General features: G+C 31.0%; 1 protein-coding gene and 1 non-coding gene across 2 annotated transcripts; one reads left to right on the plus strand and one right to left on the minus strand.

The window, feature by feature from the left end:
- The first annotated feature begins 1,568 nt into the window (after positions 1–1,568).
- Positions 1,569–1,675, plus strand: LOC145162042 (small nucleolar RNA R71). The gene has a single exon (XR_013738897.1). It is a non-coding gene; the product is annotated as a small nucleolar RNA R71 (small nucleolar RNA).
- Positions 1,676–16,391: 14,716 nt separating this feature from the next.
- LOC145160601 (protein YLS7-like) lies at positions 16,392–20,867 on the minus strand. Its single transcript, XM_079079872.1, has 4 exons — positions 20,704–20,867; positions 19,137–19,659; positions 18,298–18,572; positions 16,392–17,822 (listed from the first exon to the last, which is right to left on the minus strand). Exons 2-4 carry the CDS (start codon positions 19,549–19,551, stop codon positions 17,025–17,027), a joined length of 1,488 nt encoding a protein of 495 aa, XP_078935998.1. The 5' UTR covers positions 19,552–19,659; positions 20,704–20,867; the 3' UTR covers positions 16,392–17,024.
- Between the last annotated feature and the right edge of the window lie 1,148 nt (positions 20,868–22,015).

Below are 22,015 nucleotides of genomic sequence, written 5' to 3' on the forward strand. Positions count from 1 at the left end.
TATAACCCATAATAATAGCCCAACTACTTAGTATAAGTTCCTAATAACGTTACTATAATTAAATAAAAGTTATATTAAAAATAGCGTAGGTGTAGCTCACTTACAGCGGGTTTTATAGAAAACCGGGCTTTGCGTGGAGCAGCGTTCCCGAGCCAAAAAGCTCTTCTTCTCGGAGCCGTCGAGCACTCCGGGGCTTCCGCCTCGTGCTAGGGAGGTTCCCTAGGCTTTTCGGGGGGTTTTGGGGCTAGAGAGAGGTTCTAGAGAGAGAGTAAAGAGAAGAAAGAATGGGAAAGGTGTGAAGAAAATGAGGGTGGGAGGGGTTCTATTTATAGGGTGAAAAATGGTTGAACTTGGTGCCACATGTCACCATCTAGTGGCAAGACTTGGGGAGAAAGCAATGGCCAAGATTGTGCCACATCACCCATTTTCGCACAACACACTTCCGACTTCTAAAATCCGTAACTTTCACATACAACATCCGTTTTTGACGTTCTTTATATCCACGCGTAGGTAAAAATAAGATCTACAACTTTCATTTTGACTCCGTCGGCTAGTTCTCGACCGATCTTAAATTTAACAGTACGAGGAGATTATATTGTTAAATGTCCGCGTAAAATTCATAACTTCTACATACGGACTCTGTTTTCATCTGTCTTTTTACCGTTAAGTTCCTATTATTGAGATCTTCAATTCTCATTTAGGTCGCGTAGGCCAAAAACTGCTCGATCTAAAATTCGAGTTTCGGGCTGTGCACTGTTAAGCCAAATCTTAGAAAATTCATAACGTCCTCATACGAAGTCAGATTTGGGCGTTCGTTTTTTTGTATGTTCTCGGTTTAACGTATACTACAACTTTTGTTTAGATTTCTAAGGCTAAAAAGTCATCCATCGTAAATTCACTATTTACGTCTCCCGGTGTTGTGTCGGTTTTGCCGTAAAACTTCGACGGACCATAACTTCTTCGTTATAACTCGGATTTCAACGTTCTTTATATGTACGGAACCCTTGAGACGTATTCTAAAACTTGGTTAAGATTATTTATTCTAAATAATATTTTGTCAAAAAGTCATTTTCGACCCCTATTATTTCTAAATTGACTAGCCCGGATCTACGGGCGTTACACTTTGCCTTTTTGTACTCATCATAAGGAAGCCAATCCTTTTTGGGTTTTCGCCAATTGTCATCATACCTATAACCACTTGAATAGCACACTTGCACCCTCCGGTTCCCGTTTTCGTCTAGATCACAATCTTTAGTGAGATGAGGCCCTCTATAATTTTCACAACCGACCCTAATGACATGGATGGATTGATCAATCTTAGTCATTCTTCGATCCAAATTCTCTAGTTTAGCCATCATTGCTGCCATGCTATCATTAACTGAGTTCACCGCCCCCGAATCAGTTCATTCCTTGGGTTATGATATTCTCTAGAGTGCTTAGAGAATTCTTCAATTAGGGCCTTTATCACCGGGTGTGCTTTCTTTGTGAGTGGTCCTTGCGAATCAAGGAGTTGCCTAGTTGTCACATTTACTCCATCATAAAAAATGGAAACTTCTTGTTGGTTGTTTAGATCGTGATGTGGGCAATTCCTCAGTAAGCTTTTGTACCTTTCCCACGCCTCATATAGTGACTCTCCAGCTTGCTGTTCAAAATTAGCTATTGCTTTCTTCAACTTGGCTATTTTTGAAGGAGGGTAAAACTGGTCTATGAATTCTTCTTTCATTTTAGCCCATGTAGTGATGGATCCTGGGGGAAGTGATTTCAGCCAATCCTTTGCAGCTCCCTTGAATATGACAGGTAGCATACGAAGCAAGGCAGTGTCGCGAGCCACATTAGGGACATTGAAGTAGTCGGCTATGTCATTGACTTCGTCAAGATGCTTGTATGTGTCTTCATGATCCTTCCCGTAGAATGGAATCTCCTTAAGTTGAGCAAGTATGTGGCCTTTAAGTTCAAAGGTGGAAGTTGCGGGAATGATGGGTTGCACTAGTCCCGGTCCGGTATCGTCACGTATTCTCTTCTTCCATTCGCCCATGGGAACTTCATCGATGTTAGCCATGGGGTTAGCTAATTCGCCTTCTAAATCGCTTCCTTCTTCAGAGTCGGTTTCTTCTTTTTCAAATTCGTACACGATATCGTCCTTGTTTGGGTCTTCGTTCGCCTCAGAAAAATTGTTGGATTCTCCCACTTTCTTGTCCTTTTTCTTACTAAAAACAGATCTGAGATTCTTCAATGGCGAATTCTTTGATGTTGCGGTTTCTCCTACGGTCTTGCCCTTGTTTTTCTTCAAAGTTGCTTCCGGGTCTTCAAGTGGTGTAACCAAAGGTGTACCTCCTCCTCTGGTCATAAACGAACTGCAATTAAAACAGAAAACATGCGTAAAAAGAACAAAAATAAAATAAAAACGAAACTGAGTTTCAGCGATGGACTCGTCGAGTAGTTTCGATTGCACTCGGCGAGTTCAAGGCTAAAAACAGAAAAAAAATTTAATAATAATCCTAAAAACAGAAAACTACTAAAACTTGAACTAATGACTAATTTATAAAAAAATAACTTTGTGCAAGATAATTCTCACACAAATGATCGATAAAACGAGAAATTAGAGTTAATTTTTGAACCGTTCCCCGGCAACGGCGCCAAAAACTTGATGTGTGTGAAACGAACTAAGTTTTATCCTACTCTTCACTTATGAATTAGACACACAAAGGCAGTGGACCTATCAATTGTGGTATAGTTAAATAAGTAGGGTATCGAACTCAAGAAACGGAAATTAAACTACTTACTAATATTATCTAAAACAAATAATAAAATAGGAGGGGTTTCTCTAGTTTTACAAGACTAGAAACTTAACTAAAACTTACATAGCACTTAATTAAGCAGCTAAACAATTAAATTGCAACTAAATTCAATGATAAAAAGGACTTCTGTTTAGGTTCGAGTCATTTGATCCTATGGTTGATTTTATGGTAAATATATCAGATTAACTTTTCATTGGCTACCGATTTAGATGATTAGGTTCACGTTCGTTATTGCTAATCCTTAGAAAACAGGTTAATTCAAGCAGTGGTCAGTTGTCTAAATTAATAAGTTCACTGGTTAATTAATTCGGGTTAAGTAAGACTTGTAATGGTTAATTGAATTGGTGATTCAATTAACCTCTTGTTGATGGTGTATCACACAAGCTCACGTATTAATTTACCTATCTTCTAGTTAATTCTAGTTTCACATTCGTTATTCCTAGACATATAACTATGTGGTCACATAAATTATATGAAATTAATAACTAAGAGATGTTCATACAACTTAATTACTGATTTATTAACAGAAAATAGTTGTTATTAATCTATGAGGTTCTTTAACAAGCTTAGCAAAACAATATCACCAATTAAAATTAATTCTAACCATAAAATCAATCCATATTCACAAAATCATCTACCCTAAACAGAAGACAAAGGTTTTTAGTTCATAATTGCAGTAAAAACAAACTCAAAAACGAATTCAATTAGTTCAAACATGATTCAATCAAAAGCTTAACTAAGAATGAATTAGAATTTGCCTTAATCCTCTTCAAAAACGAACTTAGGGTTGATTCCTCAGCTTCTCTCGGTCTAGCAGTATCTTCAATCGCAATCTGAGCCTCCTAGGGTTCCAGAGAAGTCCCCATCTCGATCTCAAAGTCCCTATTTATATTTTTCTGGAAACAGAGGTGACTCGTCGAGTCAAGGTCCCAACTCGTCGAGTCCCTCATTAAAAATCCGTGTACGGCAAGGACTTCTAGAGCTTCTCGAATCTTCGATCCAACTCGTCGAGTCAGGCTTTGACTCGCTGAGTCCTTCTTGTTTTTGGCATTTTTCTTCTTTGTTTCAACTCCTGAACTTCCAACTGCTTCTCGTGCTTCCTTTTGCTTCTGAGCATATCTTTTGGACTGAAAATACAATTTGAACACTATTAAGTACCTTTTGTCCATAATATGTAAATAATTAGCTAACAAATAATGAAAATCTATACTAAATATATAGCTAAATATGCATATATATATATATATATATATATATATATATATATATATATATATATATATATATATATATATATATATATATGTTGGCTATTGCTTCTCTTTATGTCAATATTTTGATGCTATCAGGAAGGTCGTAGGATGTTGTCAGCCCTGATTTATCAGATTCAAGAAGAATTGGTATTATGCACTCATAAACTTTAGTTAAACTCAAAATTTTACATTGTTGAAGGCTTGAAGCATAGGGATAATATGTTTCATTTTTTGCTGGTGTATCAATACCATAATAGCTTCAATTAAGCATAAAATAGTCCGGATGATATTTTTTTTTATTATATGACACTTGACAGTTGGCAGTTGGTAAGATTACAAGGTTGGTTACCAAAGTAGAAAGATCAACTGCAACATCTTTGACTAATTCTGGTCATCATTTTTCAACACCTGCAATGCAATGACTGACTACTCATAAAAGTTGTCTATCTCAAGAAAATCTTCAATTGGATCATCATCATTACTCTTGATTTCGACTCCTTGGTCCAACTAATGCATAGTTTTTTGGTTCGAGAAACTTTTGTTAAGTTTTTGGAGTTAAAGTTTTACTTTCATGGATGGAACGGTCTTATTTTGGGTTTGTTAACTTTAACAGTGTAATATTGAATGTGTTTAATCCTGAATGTAAGCTTTGATATGGTTTTTATATTGTCAAAGTTTGATATTTTATAAATCTTGGTAATAATTAAAAAAACTGGGCAGCCTTATTTTGACTATTGCAAGGATATCTATGTGGGAGATTGGCACCCTTTTTGGTTTTCATCAAACGATCACCCCAATTATTTGTTACTATAATTTTTATTTTATCATATTGAAGCCTGAAGAAAATTATTTGTAGTTTTATTGCAATTCAACAATCACAAAAAAGGCTAATCTTTACTTTCGTTTGCTAGGAGTGAAAATTTTTTGAATGGTGCCTTGAATGTGATGACAACTTTCATCTCCGAAAATGATTTACCAGCTTTTGATGGTGAAAAGGGCCATATCCTTATTAATCATTCAAACAAATATGGAAGTATATTGTTATTTTTTTTATGTTGCAAATTTTGTTTGTTTCAGACGTCATCTCCTGCAGGGTATGTAAAACAAACAAGGAAGGAAACAAGTTGATGATACCAAGTACTGCACGAGATCTAAGAAGATGGTAGAGGTGACATGTGAAAAAATAGTAATTGTATGGAACTAAGGAACAACATGCCAAATTGTCGAATTATGTGTTTATCATTGTCTTTTTTTTCTACAAGTTTCATATCTTTTATATTAATTGCTCTTGCTTAATTTAATTAATATGAGCAGATGACCATTTTGCCCTTTTTTGATTATCAAGTAGAAATAGAGGCTTTAACCATGGACCTAGGACCACATTTAGAGCTCCAACTATTGGAGGTAGCCTTGCACCAGGTTGCAAAGATAATGCACTTCTGATTAAAATTTTAGCATTTTCGAAAAAAAAACATCTGATGGAAGTAATCAGAAACTATAGAATGAGTTTCCGTATTGGTTGTGGTTAATTGCTTATACAGAAACTATAGAATGAGTTTCATGTTTTCATTATAGTATATTTTTTTTAGAATAACACATTTATTAGAGTATTATTAAAGCATATGATAAGCAGTGCTTATTCGGAATGGATTCAAAAATATTACTGGATTTATTTTTTACTTTTTACCCTTTTTATGTTGTAGTTACATGGGACAAAAAAGTACGGTCTGTTGCTCTTAGGATTCCTTTAAAAATTAGGGATAGTGATAAGTTTTCCTCTGAGGATTCCTTTAAAAATTAGGGATAGTGATAATTTTTCCTCTAAATGTTCATATTCCAGGTCCTTGATTTTATGGTCATGTATGATCACATTGATGATGTCGTATTGGAGGCATTGTTTTATTAGGATATGATTGCATAGCTGCTGGTATGGTCCTCTCAAAATATAGTTATGATGACCTTTTTGCCCCTGGAAGAACATTGTTGCAAATACTAATTCAGAAGCTCACATGATCTTTACAATGATTCAGTCTTGATGTGAAATTTTAAGCTTATTTTGAAAATTTTCTTTTTTTGGTTTAGTATTGCATTATTTGTTCTATTTAATTTTTTGATATATTCTCTCTTGTACTTTTGCTTGCTACATGTTAGCCTTTAATATTATATTTTTTCCGTTAAAAAAAGATGTTCAAGTGAACCATCCACATAGACAATTTTTTGTTGTAAGTTTAGATTTTGTTTTGAACTAAAGTAAACGACTCTATAAATAAACCAAAAGTGATCAGTTTTGAACTAAAATAAACCGTATTTCAGGATCAAAGATGTCATATTTTACCAAAAGGAATTACAGTAAGGATGAAATTCCATGAAAAAAATAAGCATCAAATTAACGTTCAAACTATTAATACTCTTGCCAAATAAATAAAAACAAAAATGAAGTGGATTTTCATTTTTCAAATAAATTGGTAGTTCCAAAAAATTCCATTTTTCATGATTCAGTACAAAGATACCCTTTTGGGTTTCAGATTGGTCCATAAAAGAAGAAATAAAACCAATTAAGACAACATTTATTAATACAAATTCTAGAATTACTTAAACTTTAATAATTATATATTGTTATTTATTGCTTTTTTGCAAAATAAAAAAATGTTCATATACACAGATTGCTGAAAAGTTTGTGTTTGTATATATTTGTATGATTGGAACAAATGAACGATATAAATACAAAAAATAATGATTTTCATTGTACAATGCTAAAATTGGAAAAAATGAAAGTATAATGTTATACAAAAAAAATAAAAAATAAAAAATAAAACGATCTATTGTTTTTACGTCAATATACTCAACCAAAGATCCATTTATTGAAAAGTTGAGGGCTAAGAGGGTAAGAAACTGATCACACTCTTGGTAGGTATGTCACTAATTTTTTTGGAAGTTATTTTACTATTCATTGATTTTTAGGCCGAATGAACTCCGACTAATCATGGAAGACAAAAGAAAAGAGATTGAATCGCTACAAGAGGCATTGGGAAAGTTGTGGGCCCCAACCAATGGGGACACCGATAGAAGTTTCATTTTCTCATCTTAGGAAGAGCTCAATAATGTTGTAAGTCATTGATTTTAATATTACCATGTTACCCTTGAACGTATATAGAATATGATCGCGATCTTTGTCTTTTTATCTACAAATCAAGATTCTGATTTACAGCCGTTAACATGAAAGTATTAACCAGGAAAAGATTATCATTATAGAGATTAAACAACTTGAAGGTCTAAGAGATAAAGTCATTGCAAATGTTGTAGGGTGGGCTAAAACTGAAAATTGTGTAGGTGAAAGAGATTCGGTTATGGTAGTTCTCCTTCCAAAAGTGTTTCAGTTATGGTAGTTTTCGTTCCAATAGTGTTTCAGTTATGGTAGTTCTCCTTATTCTCACTCTTTCTCAACTTCCTTCAAAGAGTGTTTCAGTTATGGTAGTTAACTAATGAGGGTGCGATGTTATACAAGAAAGTAAAATCGATATGTTATTTTTACGTCATGTGGTTGATTATTGATAATGATTTGTCTATTATGAGTTTGATTTCTTTACTTCAACCAGATGCAAGGAAAATCTTATTTGATGATCTTCATGGACAATGTATGTATTTTAGAGTAAGAAAGACCTTTAGTTATTTATCTAAATATTTTTAGTAAATATGTTAGAAACTACATTCATTTGATAAAAAAATAAAATCAATCCATTTTATTAAAATTCGTCAACCCGACCAACGGGCGGGTATAACATTAGTTGTTGGTGTTTTAAGCATATTGATGATATATATTTGTGACAACTCGATATATATATATATATATATATATATATATATATATATATATATATATATATATATATATATATATATATATATAATATAGGTAAATATAAAATATATGTAAATAGTTATTAACATGATTATTATTAAACTCTAAAAACGTCACTTAATTAGAGGCATAAATTCGGACTCTTGAGTGAGCTATAAAGGTTACAAACTTGAGCATTATAAAGAGCTCGAGAAATGGAATGGAATGCCCACTGGAATCGCTAGAAAATATTGAGAATTGTAAGAGAAATCGGAGGAAGAAGTTGCAAACGCTTTTCTGGATTTTTTGCTCAAAATTAAGGTATGTCCTCCCAATTTTAGTTCGAATTAGTAGAGGAAATAACTTTAGATTTTGTGGTTCATGGCTGGTTTGATTGTATGTCTCTGTTGTAGTAGGAAAATGATTAAATTTGATTAAAAAAAAAATAAAAAGCTAATTGACATATTTTTTACAAAGTGATTTAGAATAACCTGGATTTTGGTTGGAAAATAGTGGAGATGAGAAACCATTATAAGCTAAATTTATTAGAAGCGTTTCTGTAGAAATAAAATAAAATAAAAAACGACCTTAGAATTCTTGAAAAATGGCATAAAAGAAAACTGTATTTTTCGGGTGGGGAAGATAACTAAATCGAATATGGGTCGACCCACATTTTTGTGCGCATGCTGAATTGTCTTAAAAGTTGATTGGAAATTCCAAAAATGATCCTTACAAAATAATCAAAACTAGGAAAAGGCTCGTGCGTTGCACGGGTGAAAGTTTAGTGGCAAAAATATAAAAAAGTTAAAATAAAGTGTCAAAATTATAAAGAGGAAAAGTTTGTTGAAACTTTAGTGGCAAAATTAGTAAAAATAAAGTACCAAAACTATAAAGAGGAAAAATTTGTTGAAACTTTAGTGACAAAATTATAAAAAGTAAAAATAAAATGGTAAAATTATAAAAGAATAAAGAAAAAGGGTTTTAAAGAAGTAAAAAGTGAAAGTTTAGTGGCAAAAATATGAAAAAGTAAAAAATAAAGTGACAAAATTATAAAAAAGAAAAGTTTGTTGAAACTTTAGTGGCAAAATTAAAAAAAAAATAAAAATATAGTGTTAAAATTATAAACATACAAATGTTACTGTTGAAATGCGCCATGTGCTTTAATATATATATATATATATATATATATATATATATATATATATATATATATATATATATATATATAATCGTTTTTCTTAAATTTTAAACAATACAAAGTATAAATTACAGAAATGGTCCTTGGAGATTTGGATGCTTTTTAACAAAGAATAGAAACGCCCATTTGTTTCTTTTGTTTAGAAATGAAGTTTGAGTTAAATAAAAAGTCATGCAGTTTTGATTACATGTTAATTTATTTTGATGAATTGTCTTACAAGTTGATTGGAAATTCCAAAAATGATCCTTACAAAATAATCAAAACTAGGAAAAGGAACGCACTGGTGAAAGTTTAGTGGCAAAAATATAAAAAAGTTAAAATAAAGTGTCAAAATTATAAAGAGGAAAAGTTTGTTGAAACTTTAGTGGCAAAATTAGTAAAAATAAAGTACCAAAACTATAAAGAGGAAAAGTTTGTTGAAACTTTAGTGACAAAATTATAAAAAAGTAAAAATAAAATGGTAAAATTATAAAAGAATAAAGAAAAAAGGTTTTAAAGAAGTAAAAAGTGAAAGTTTAGTGGCAAAAATATGAAAAAGTAAAAAATAAAGTGACAAAATTATAAAAAAGAAAAGTTTGCTGAAACTTTAGTGGCAAAATTAAGAAAAAAATAAAAATATAGTGTTAAAATTATAAACATACAAATGTTACTGTTGAAATGCGCCATGCGCTTTAATATATATATATATATATATATATATATATATATATATATATATATATATATATATATATATATATATATATATATATAATGAATCGTTTTTCTTAAATTTTAAACAATACAAAGTATAAATTACAGAAATGGTCCTTGGAGATTTGGATGCTTTTTAACAAAGAATAGAAACGCCCATTTGTTTCTTTTGTTTAGAAATGAAGTTTGAGTTAAATAAAAAGTCATGCAGTTTTGATTACATGTTAATTTATTTTGATGAATTGTCTTACAAGCTGATTGGAAATTCCAAAAATGATCCTTACAAAATAATCAAAACTAGGAAAAAGCCTGTGCATTGCACGGGTGAAAGTTTAGTGGCAAAAATATAAAAAAATAAAAATAAAGTGTCAAAATTATAAAGAGGAAAAGTTTGTTGAAACTTTAGTGGCAAAATTAATAAAAATAAAGTACCAAAACTATAAAGAGGAAAAGTTTGTTGAAACTTTAGTGACAAAATTATAAAAAAGTAAAAATAAAATGGTAAAATTATAAAAGAATAAAGAAAAAGGGTTTTAAAGAAGTAAAAAGTGAAAGTTTAGTGGCAAAAATATGAAAAAGTAAAAAATAAAGTGACAAAATTATAAAAAAGAAAAGTTTGTTGAAACTTTAGTGGCAAAATTAAGAAAAAAAAATAAAAATATAGTGTTAAAATTATAAACATACAAATGTTACTGTTGAAATGCGCCATGCGCTTTAATATATATATATATATATATATATATATATATATATATAATGAATCGTTTTTCTTAAATTTTAAACAATACAAAGTATAAATTACAGAAATGGTCCTTGGAGATTTGGATGCTTTTTAACAAAGAATAGAAACGCCCATTTGTTTCTTTTGTTTAGAAATGAAGTTTGAGTTAAATAAAAAGTCATGCAGTTTTGATTACATGTTAATTTATTTTGATGAATTGTCTTACAAGTTGATTGGAAATTCCAAAAATGATCCTTACAAAATAATCAAAACTAGGAAAAAGCCCGTGCATTGCACGGGTGAAAGTTTAGTGGCAAAAATATAAAAAAATAAAAATAAAGTTTCAAAATTATAAAGAGGAAAAGTTTGTTGAAACTTTAGTGGCAAAATTAATAAAAATAAAGTACCAAAACTATAAAGAGGAAAAGTTTGTTGAAACTTTAGTGACAAAATTATAAAAAAGTAAAAATAAAATGGTAAAATTATAAAAGAATAAAGAAAAAGGGTTTTAAAGAAGTAAAAAGTGAAAGTTTAGTGGCAAAAATATGAAGAAGTAAAAATAAAGTGACAAAATTATAAAAAAGAAAAGTTTGCTGAAACTTTAGTGGCAAAATTAAAAAAAAGTAAAAATATAATGTTAAAATTATAAACATACAAATGTTACTGTTGAAATGGTTCATCCGCTTTAATATATATATATATATATATATATATATATATATATATATATATGATGAATCGTTTTTCTTAAATTTTAAACAATACAAAGTATAAATTACAGAAATGGTCCTTGGAGATTTGGATGCTTTTTAACAAAGAATAGAAACGCCCATTTGTTTCATTTGTTTATAAATGAAGTTTGAGTTAAATAAAAAGTCATGCAGTTTTGATTACATGTTAATTTATTTTAATTGAAAATTTTAGAAAGTTTCTAGTTAGATATATGACCTTCTTTTTGATTAAAAAAAAACTATTATCCATTTAATTTAATATTTAATGGTTGGTTATTATTTTTGAAAATTTGATATTATAATATATTTTAAAAGATCAATAAGCAAAAATATTAGTTTGTTGAAGGAGACATACGAGTAATCGAACTAAATGTCACGAACACATAAGATGAACTAAATGTCACGAGCACATAAGATGTTTTCTAGAATTACAACCTTAGAAAATTTGTTGGTGGAATATAGGGTGCAGGTTAGCAACAAAGCTTCGGTTAGGACTTATCGGTTGCAAGGTGGGTTTTTTCGTGTTCTGTGGCTGCTCGCACATAAATGTTTGTCATGCGTTTATTATGTGGTTTTTATTTATTTATTCACAGTATGTTTTATGATAAGTATGGTTGCGTACAAATGTTACTTTGGATTTGTTATCTATTGTGTGTGTGTTTTTGGATGAATGTTTAGCGGGAACGGGTGAGTGTTTAATCGTCGTGATCATGACGGATGCGTGTGATCGGCGGATATGGGAATTGAGAATCATACTCATTTCCTTAGATATTTAAAATATTTGAGTACAATGGATGATGAGTTGTCTCAAGGAGAAATGAAATGAACATTTGGTTCTTTCTCTAGATAATTAATCGTTCTCATAAATTATGTCATCAGGTGATATATTTTGTTGTATAATTTATTGAAACTATATGATAAAACCCTTTTGTTTTTTTTTAAGTGAGGGACATGTATGTGCAACACGAACTCACTAGGCCCTACGCTTACCCTTTTAGAAACTTTAAATGTGTGCAACCCAGAAAACTATTTATACAAGTGGCAGTAAGAAAACTAAAGAGAATGATTGATCAACAAGACGACAAAGGAGTTCCGCAAAGACGTAACACCCGAAGCTCTTCGGTTGAAGACTTTATTTTATTTTATTATGTTTCCGTTGTACTTTAGTCAATAGTTAAGTGTTAGAATTGATCTTGGGAGATGCTCGGATAGTTATATTTTGATATTTATTATCTTGAAAATTGGGGTGTTACAATATTTAATAATGTAATTTCTAGAAACAATATGTATTTTTATATATTCATAATAATAAGTTAAAAAAAGTTGTAAAATAAAACTTGTATATAAAACTAAAGGATAACTAATGTGAGATTTTGAAGCACTTCTATGCTAAAGAAAGCCCAATATGGTGCCCCTCTTAGATTAAAATTAACGGCCATTAGGTGTGAGCAGTTTTGATTAAAAAATTTTGTTTTTGGTCCAAATCCAAAAAAAAAATCAAACTAGATTGAATTTTAGGCGATTCATATTAAATGAAAACTCAATTACAGAAATCCTAAATTACAACAAGTTCTGTTGACTTGAGTCAGACAAAAAGAAGTATAGAAGGGAGAAGTTGATGATGTTGCCCATTTAAATCTGGTTATAAATAAAAACTAAATAATATATGTCATCTAAAAATATGAAGGATCCTATCGGCACTAAAACCGACAAATAAAAGTAGGATTAATTTTATAAGTCGACAATGATTTATTTGTCTATCTATAAAACAACATTGATTTATAAAAAAAGAAAAAAAAAACTATTCCGCTTAGTTCCCGAGTTTAAGTAAAGAAAAGAAAACAAAGTAATGAGAGAAAAAAGATGAAGGAAAGGAAAAGAACTTCATCTTTGTGTTCCCGAGTAGGAGATAAAAGAAAAGAAAATTAAATATTTTGTTCTTTCTCTCCGAATCAGAATGAAAGTTAGGAGGAAAAATAAATATTTTGTTCTTTATCTATAATGAAACTTGGGAACACAAATTTCTTTTACTTCTCACTTTCATTCATTTCTTTTCTTTTCTCTCGTTAAGTTGAACTGCGAACGGGATGGAATTGTCTTTGTAAAATACCGTTATTTTAATAAAAGTTAACAGTATTTTATAAACAAATAATTTATTACTCATTTATAGTATTTTTAAATAATTATTTACACAAAACTATTTCCGGCCAAATTAGCAGGGAAAAAAAAAAGCGAAGTGGCTTAATGCTGCAATTAAACTAGAGTAGAAAATTTACATAAGTGGTTATCATCGAGTATTAGTAACCTTAAAAAAAAATAATAATAAAAATAATAAAATAGTAACCTTAAAAAATTTAACAATTCATTTAAGGGATATCGATTAGCTTTTATTTAATGAATTAATTAATAAAAATAACCTTTTTATTTTTGAAAAATAAGTATTTTATTCGGAACACATGTATTATGGAGTATTTATGTCTATTTTGGACTTATAGAAAGTTATGTGAGATGTGACGTAAAATAAGTCCAAAATTTGACATGTCAGCAACGGGTGCATCCCGAACTGGCATAGTATATTACCGTAGATAATGTACATTTTGGAAAGTTTCACAAATACAACCTTTGTTTACATCATTTCTTTCATTACAACCAAAAAGTCATAATAGCTTATTCATTTGAAAATGAGTTCATCAAGTCGAGTTCATAAAAAAGCTTTGTCAACTTCCCACTTTAGTGTCATAATCTTTCAAATAACAGAACTTTTACCCACATCTAGAAAGATGTGAACAATTGTTTGAATTTTTCTTTGTCATTATAGGATGTGTGGTAAGATACTTTTGTAATATAACACTCGTTTGTTTACGGTTACAATTTAATGGTGTGTGATAGATGCCGGCAAAATAATATCATTGCCCTAGCATTCATTTCTGATTAACTTCAACCTCATGATCGTCCTCGTTATAAATGTCATCTATTATGTCATCTAATAGATCTTGGGTAGGGGTGTCAATTTATGACACGACACGACAAAAATACACGACATGAAACGAAATTGGGACGAAACTGAAATTTGAATTCGTGTTCGTGTCGTGTTCGTATTAACTGTAAAAAACACGATGTCGTGTCGTGTCGTGTTCATGTTCAAAATTTGACACGAAATTGACACAATTTAGCAGTTTTTTATCGTGTTTTTCGTGTTTGTCGTGTTTTTCGTGTTATATTTGATAAAAAATTCATTAAATAAACTAGTTTCTAGTATATGATATATTTTTCGTGTCGTGTCGTGTTTGTCGTTTTTTAATTTGTTCGTTTTCGTGTTAGTTAAATAAAACCTTGTCGTGTCGTGTCGTGTTCGTGTTACATAAAACCTTGTCGTGTCGTGTCGTGTCAGACAAAAACATAAAACGATAGCACGATTTGCCACTCCTAATCTTGGGCATCTAGATGGTTATCAATATGTTAAATCCAGTCCAAATATTTCTTGTTGACAACATCCAAAATTGGGAAATCAAGTTTGAACGACATTATCTTCGATGAACTGATTTGTTTGTTTTTTAGTTTAGTTTTGTTTTGTTTGTTTTTTTTTTTTTTTAGTTTGTTTTTTTTTTTTTTTTGTTACTCCTCAAACGACAAAAGTCAACTATGATACTTCCCTCTTTGAGCAAAGTGACAATAACATGTTATATGGAAAACTAATTCAACTCAACCATTCGCATTGACCATACAAATATATTTACAAATACATAACAACCAACTTATACAAGGCAAAAGTTAAGTAAACCAAAGGTTGTAAAATTCATGTACATAAATACTATTTATGGAAGATTTAAAGCAACCATTAGTATATTATGAGTTACAACAATCACAAATTTAATATTTGCTATTGAAGATAAAAATAAAATAAATTAATTAGTCAAAAATGAATAAAAGATTAATATAATTAGAGAAGTAAAATAGAACTCTATTGAAAAAAAAAACAGATAATTGTATAAAAAGCAAAAGTCCAAAAGACATTTAGTAGAATAAAATTGGTATGTATAAATCACCTCAAAAAAGCTATCATGTCAAACTTTTTGCAGTTGATTCTTAATAACTGACAGGGTAAATGGCACAAAAAAACATTTTTTTTACACAGAAATTCGATTTTGACACCGTGTTTTTTTTTTGTGTCAATTTTGACACTGTGTTTTCCAATTTGTTACAATTCTGACCACTTGACCGGTTAACCATGTTGCATGCTAACGTGACATGATGACGTGTCAGTTTTGATGACGTGGCATGCTGACATGATATGCTGACGTGTCAAAATTGAATTTTTTTCTCACAAAAAACACTAAGTTTTCATTTTTTTTCGATTTTGACACTAAGTTTAATTTTTTCTTTCAACTTTGACACTATGTTTTTTTGTTCCAAATCGAACATCATTTTTTCCAATTTTGTTCAATGTTGACAATTTTTTATTTGAAACCATATAAATACTTTTTTAATACATTTAAACCGTATAAATATGTTTTTTTTTTCATTTAAAAACCATAGTTTTGTATAAATACATTTTTTTTTACACTCAAACCATATTTTATGTATAAATATGTATTAGTTATATAAAAATTGTATTTTATATTAAATATGCAACTTTAAAATGTGGTTTTTAAACGAAAAAAATATGTTTATACGGTTTAAAATGTAATAAAAAAAATATATTTATACGGTTTCAAATGGAAAATAGACAAAATTGAACAAAATTTGATAAATGATGTTCGATTAGAACAAAAAAAAACATAGTGTCAAAATTGAAATAAAAAATTAAACTTAGTGTCAAAATCGAAAAAAAGTGAAAACTTAGTGTTTTTTGTGGAAAAAAAATCAATTTTGACACGTCAGCATATCATGTCAGCATGCCACGTCATCAAAACTGACACGTCATCATGTCATGTCAGCATGTAACCTGGTTAACCGGTCAAGTGGTCAGAATTGTAACAAATTGGAAAACACAGTGTCAAAATTGACACAAAAAAAAACACAGTGTCAAAATCGAATTTCTGTGTAAAAAGAGTGTTTTTTGTGTCATTTACCCATAACTGACATATCAAAAATACTTTCATTAGAGATGTTTTTAGGTCCATATAAGGTATGAAATAGATCTCTCGTAAAATTTCAACTTAGCATAACAATACAATTAAACTATAAATTAAGTTAAACTCGCCTAGATAAACATATAATAACACAAGAATAATGAAAACCAACAAACGTTATAACTCTCATATATTAATCAAGGTTGTCAAGATCGGGATTCTACCTAAGATCGTTTTTGGGTTTGCAAGATCGGGATCGAGATCCTAAGATCCCACAAAATAAAATATAATTTTAATTTATAATATTTAATCATGAAGAATATTTCAAACATTTAATTTTTCGTTCAAAAGTTATAAAAACTTCAAAATATTAGTCATAAATCATAATAAAAAATGATAAATGGTAGATTGGTAAGGGTAAAAGACATGAAGTGGTAAAAAATTTTCATTTGCAAAAAAAAAAAAAAAAAAAAAAAAAAAAAATCAAGGAAAGGTAGGATCGGATCGGATCTCGATCCTACGATCCTACCTGCGATCGTACCCCAAATACGATCCTTTTACGATCCGGATCGTTTTTCATACATAGGATCATAGGATCGTACGATCAGGATCGCGATTTTGACAACCATGATATTAATAGCAGCAGTCTATGACAAACAACATAGTATGTACAACTGCTTAATCCTCTACAGCATAAGAAATTAAAAACCAATCAATAAATCAATCCCCATCCCCACCCTCAAAATCCCTCCTTATAACCTCAGCCAACAACTCATTCCACGTGTCAACCGGGCCCGGCATACACCAATGCAAACAATCTTGTGGTGGGGGCCGCCCATCCGCACTCCTTTTCACCACCTTATTCGGGTCAAGACTCCTATACGGGCCCGGATGACCATCATGCCTATACGCAAAAGCTTTTGTAATATCCATAAGCACAACCTGCGATTTATTCGTTTTATTTTTCACACCAAGATTAAACCCCAACACTTGTTTATCATGCATCATATTTGTAAACCCATTCTCCACCAACTCCACGGCGGGCTTCACCTTCCCGGTACATGACCCGCCTGTGTTCCAGGCTCCACCCTCGTAGTGGTCCGGTGAATAAGATCGGACCACAGTTAGCCCGGTGTAACCCGGGCTACTCACGAGGGTGGACATAATAGTTGCTACAGATATTTTAAAAGCTTCGGGGGATTCGATTTTTTTTGGACGGGATTTGTCAGGCCACCATAATTGTCCGCCCACAATTTCGTTGTTTAAAATGTAAACGGCTTTTTTTGCGAACCAATGACCAGAGGAAAGGACGAGAATGTCAAAAGTGGGAATGTCATTTAGAAAAGTTTCATCAGGGATATCGAGGTGGAGCTTGTCTACACCCTCGGGTGCAAAATCAAATTTTTCGGTTGTTTTGTGGACTAGCCATGATGACCATATCCGTATGATTGTTACGGATGTTGATTGGAAATAATAACGTTGCATTCTTTTATTCCCACGGTTTTTTGGAGCTTCCACCTGTAAATGTTTTAAATATTTTTTTAGTATAGGGATAATCGATAAAATGTATTATTTGTTGGGAAAGTTAAGAAATACACAAACTACTTCTACCGATTAAACGTCTTACTAAAAATAGGTGCGATTTGCATACTTTTGAATAAGACAAATAAAGTATAATTGTGAGGGGCTTAATCGATAAAGTTGTGAAAGTACATGGTGTTTTTCTGTAATTTAAAGGTCTGAATGCAAGAAATAACAATATACTTTCATTTATTTGTGTCTTATAGCATCCTACTATAATTACTTTCTATTACAACATTAGTTTGATTTCATAAAAATTCATATGATCATTGAGAAATAGGAATCCATGTTATGAAAGGATTGGATTGGATTAAACTTTATTGGGTTATTTATTTCTATTAAGATATGCATGTAGTAGTTGTAATTATATTAGAGAAGAGAAAGAGAAAGAGAAGGAATGCGGAAAACTTGCTTGCCAAAGAATGCATAACATTGACTCCATCTGATTTCTGGCAACAGAGTCACCTACAAAAGCTAATGTCTTTCCTCTCATCAATTCTAGAAACTTTTTGGGGTCAAATCTTGGAAGATTGCATTTTGTGGGTTTCCATCGCCAATTCTCATACTCCTTATCAGGCCTACCGTTTCCTTGGCAGTTTTGCATCTGTGTCAACACAGGGCATGAATTGTTCGTGTATAAAGGACCAACTGAGTCATATACCCATTTCCCATCATACAAATCACACCCTACAAAAGTACAAATTACAAATCCAACCATCATAATCATGTCACTTTTTTTAGTTTTTTCATACTACAAAAACAATAAAGTGCATTTTTTATACTACATTAGTTATTATGACAGATATGAAATTTTAAACCCTTCTAGACCAAAGTCAACAAATGAGTTGAAGATAAATAAATGGGTGGTTTCGTTTTTTTTTTTTTTTCTTCATCAAGTCTTGTATGTGTAAAGTGGCTGGATAGATAATGATGTACGTCTTGATAAAGTGTTGTATACATAAGGTTTGGACCGAATAAACCATCTGAAAGAGACTCTATATGAACAGTTTACCCAAATATTCCAAAAATCAAGTTTAACTAGATTATTCAAATTATGTCATGAGAGGAAAAAAGAAGGGCAAATAGGTAAACGGGTGGTGTCTTTATACCTTAACTCATTCTCTCCAGATTAAGTAGAAAAGAAAGAGCCGTTATGTATAGCTTTCCAGATTAAGTGCTTAACTCATTAAGCCTATTAAGTCAAACAGAAATAACCCCTTAGAACTGTAAAGACATTGACAATAATGGTACCTGAATCAACACTCTTCTTGGTACCTGCATCCACAGTCTTGTTGATACCTGAGTCAACGGTCTTGTTTATATCTGAGTCAATGGTCTTGTTGACATCTGACTCAGTGGTCTTGTTGATATTTGTATCAACAGTCTTGTTGGTAGCTGAATCAACAATCTTTCTGGTTGTATCTGTATCATTAGCCCTATCCTTGATCTCAAATATGCTTGTTTCATTATTAAAGGGAGATAAATCCACTTTGCTAGCTTGATCTAGGTTAAAAAAGTACCAACTAACTTTAGATCCGATTGGCTGATCGACAAGAAGCAAAGAGGCAAAAACTAAGAACAAGGCAAGTCCCCCAATTGAAGCTGCAATTGGTACAAGTGTCTTAGGATATGCAGAAGCCATTGATTTAGGGGAACCCAATCCCATGGCCTTATAAACCCAAAGAAACTAACCAATCGATGTTAGTGGTAAAAGATTCTCCTTAAAGACATTATTAATTCCTCCATTGCATTATTGTTTAGCAATAAAATCCACCTGTAACATGTGGAAAGGGAAATATGTAAAAATGTGAAATCAGGCTATAAGACTATAGCTAGTCATATAAGAAATAACTTATTTTCAACTTCATATAGACTTCGTAAGAAATATGTAATACTCAAGATGCACTTAAATGAAATGCAAAGAAGATAGCATCAGGAAATGATATTCAGTGTAAACATACACACTCCTGCATTATATGTTTTCATGTTTCCTTGGATACTAAGCTATGTGCTATTTAGTCAAATAGTAGTCAAAAGAATAAGGTAAGAAATGCCAGAATAGACTTCCCATCAATTTAAATATGAGATCTTCTTATTCCCTACAATGGCAGATTCAGAAAATTCCTTCGTAGGGGGCACTGGCGATCAACTATATAATCTAGTCGAGTCTAAATGGTCAAAATAATTGGGTTAGGTCAAAAATATCTACTTTTCAGTTCAATTTATAGAAAATATGCCAAATAATCCATTGTTTCCATAATTATTAATAGTAGTAAGTGTTGGTTAATGTTGTGCAGCTATGTTACTGTCGTCTTATGTATATATTAGAAGTTAAAAGAAGTATGTTCTTGTTTTGCCGGAGTAACCATATATTTGAATGCTAAAAGGAGAGATTATTACACTGATTTTGGTTAAATGCTAGATTTACACCTTGTTTTCTACCAAACAAACAACTTATGGATGCTAAAAAGAGATATACTGAACAACTCTATTTCTACTAGTGGCTATTCAAATTAAACCATCCATGTCTCTAAAACTATCTATGTTTGACCAAATTGAACTTGGATGTCTAGTTCCAGTATCTGTCAAAACAGAATCCGAATCTCAAAATCAGTAGCCAAATAAACATAATTTGTTGACTCTAAACTTCAGACAATTCACAGAGTTATCAAAATCATATTAAAAAACGACTATAGATCACATATAATTTTATAAAAATATTAAATCATCTCAACAATGTCTAGTAATTTAGGATTTTCAAAATTACCCAAAAAAATGGTTAAAACCAAAATTTAAAGTTTTGAACTACTAATTTTACCAAGACTGAAAGGGTTGAAGGACAAGAAGACGGCATGTGGGAAAGAGGCCGAAAATAGTGAATCACCCCTGTTCGATGTTCCAGTGTTCGTCGGTCGATTTCCTGCGTAAAGGAAGCAACAGCCAAGCGCCTTGGGCTCTAACTAGTAGAGGCGGGCAAACCGGATTTTTTTTTCTTAACCTGGTTTTAAAACGGGTTCGGACTTCTGATCGAGTCAAAGTAGTCAAAACCACTAAACCAGATCCTATACAAACCGGATCGGACCGAAATGTTTGAAACCGGTTCGATAAAATCCGGCAGTATTGGGCTTTTTCAAAGCTATTCACTATAAAAACATTTTTAAGCAATTTTCTTTCTTTCTTGGTTTTTAGTTCATGAACATATGTAAACATCAAACAAATATATATTGAGACATAAAAATATGATTTGAAAAGAAGCATCCTCTTCGTTATAGTCATTGATTTGATCGTCCGTAGCCATCGTTACTATCCTTTTGTTGTTTGGATTTAGTCCTCCTCCGCCATTTAGTATAATCTCACTTCATATTTAAGTTCTTGTATGATAACCGGTACCGATAATCACATTGTTTGGATTTAGTCCTCCTCTGCCATTTAGTATAATCACATTGTTGTTTTTGTTTGTGTATTTTTTGTTCAATCCTTACAATTTCGTTTTCTAGTTGTAAAACATTTTGTATCTGTTTCACATTATTCAAGTAGCTTTTCAAGCAAATGTAAACTTCCACCGACAAAAAGATAGTTTTGTAAGTTATTCTTGGAGATATAAGAGTGCATTTTGTTGTGGAAAATTTTTCAATTTTTCATGAAAAATTTTCAAATGAAAATGAAAATTTTGAAAACACGTTTTGTTGATTTAGTTTGCAAAAGTTTTCCAAGAAAATGATTTTTTTCCAAATTGTATTTAAATTTGAAAAGTATTTTTTACAGTTTTCAAAGGTTTCTAAATTTCTAAGATGGAAAATGAAAACTCTATCAATTTCAACCAAACGTGTTTTCTAAAATTTTCATTGAAAACTAAAACGAAAACGAAAACTCAACTCTATTTTCTGAAAACGTATTCTAAAAAAATGAAAATAGTTTACAACAACCAAACGCACTCATAATCTTGCAACTAACAAAAAAAAGTGAAATTTGGAGTTGGGGTAGAAGCTTGGACAGTTAGTAGATCACGGGTCATAGTGGCTGGAATCGAAAAATAGGATTCATTTTCTTTCCACCAAGTCAAAATATCGAAATTCTCAAACTCTTGTTTCTTAATGTATTATAGACTCGAATTGTTTCGGGATTTTGTG

This window comes from Lactuca virosa, chromosome 2 (assembly GCF_052849685.1).
Source record: "Lactuca virosa cultivar CGN04683 chromosome 2, Lactuca_virosa_CGN04683_v6, whole genome shotgun sequence".
Lineage (NCBI taxonomy): Eukaryota > Viridiplantae > Streptophyta > Magnoliopsida > Asterales > Asteraceae > Lactuca > Lactuca virosa.

Bases quoted from the DNA above. Each gene is read 5' to 3' on its own strand.
- LOC145160601 (XM_079079872.1), bottom strand. From the start codon at position 19,551: ATGGGATTGGGTTCCCCTAAATCAATGGCTTCTGCATATCCTAAGACA. The intron at 18,573-19,136 runs GTACCATTATTG...GTACTTTTGTAG, and splicing joins CAAGAAGAGTGTTGATTCAG to GGTGTGATTTGTATGATGGG. The intron at 17,823-18,297 runs GCAAGTTTTCCG...AAACATTTACAG, and splicing joins TGTTATGCATTCTTTGGCAA to GTGGAAGCTCCAAAAAACCG.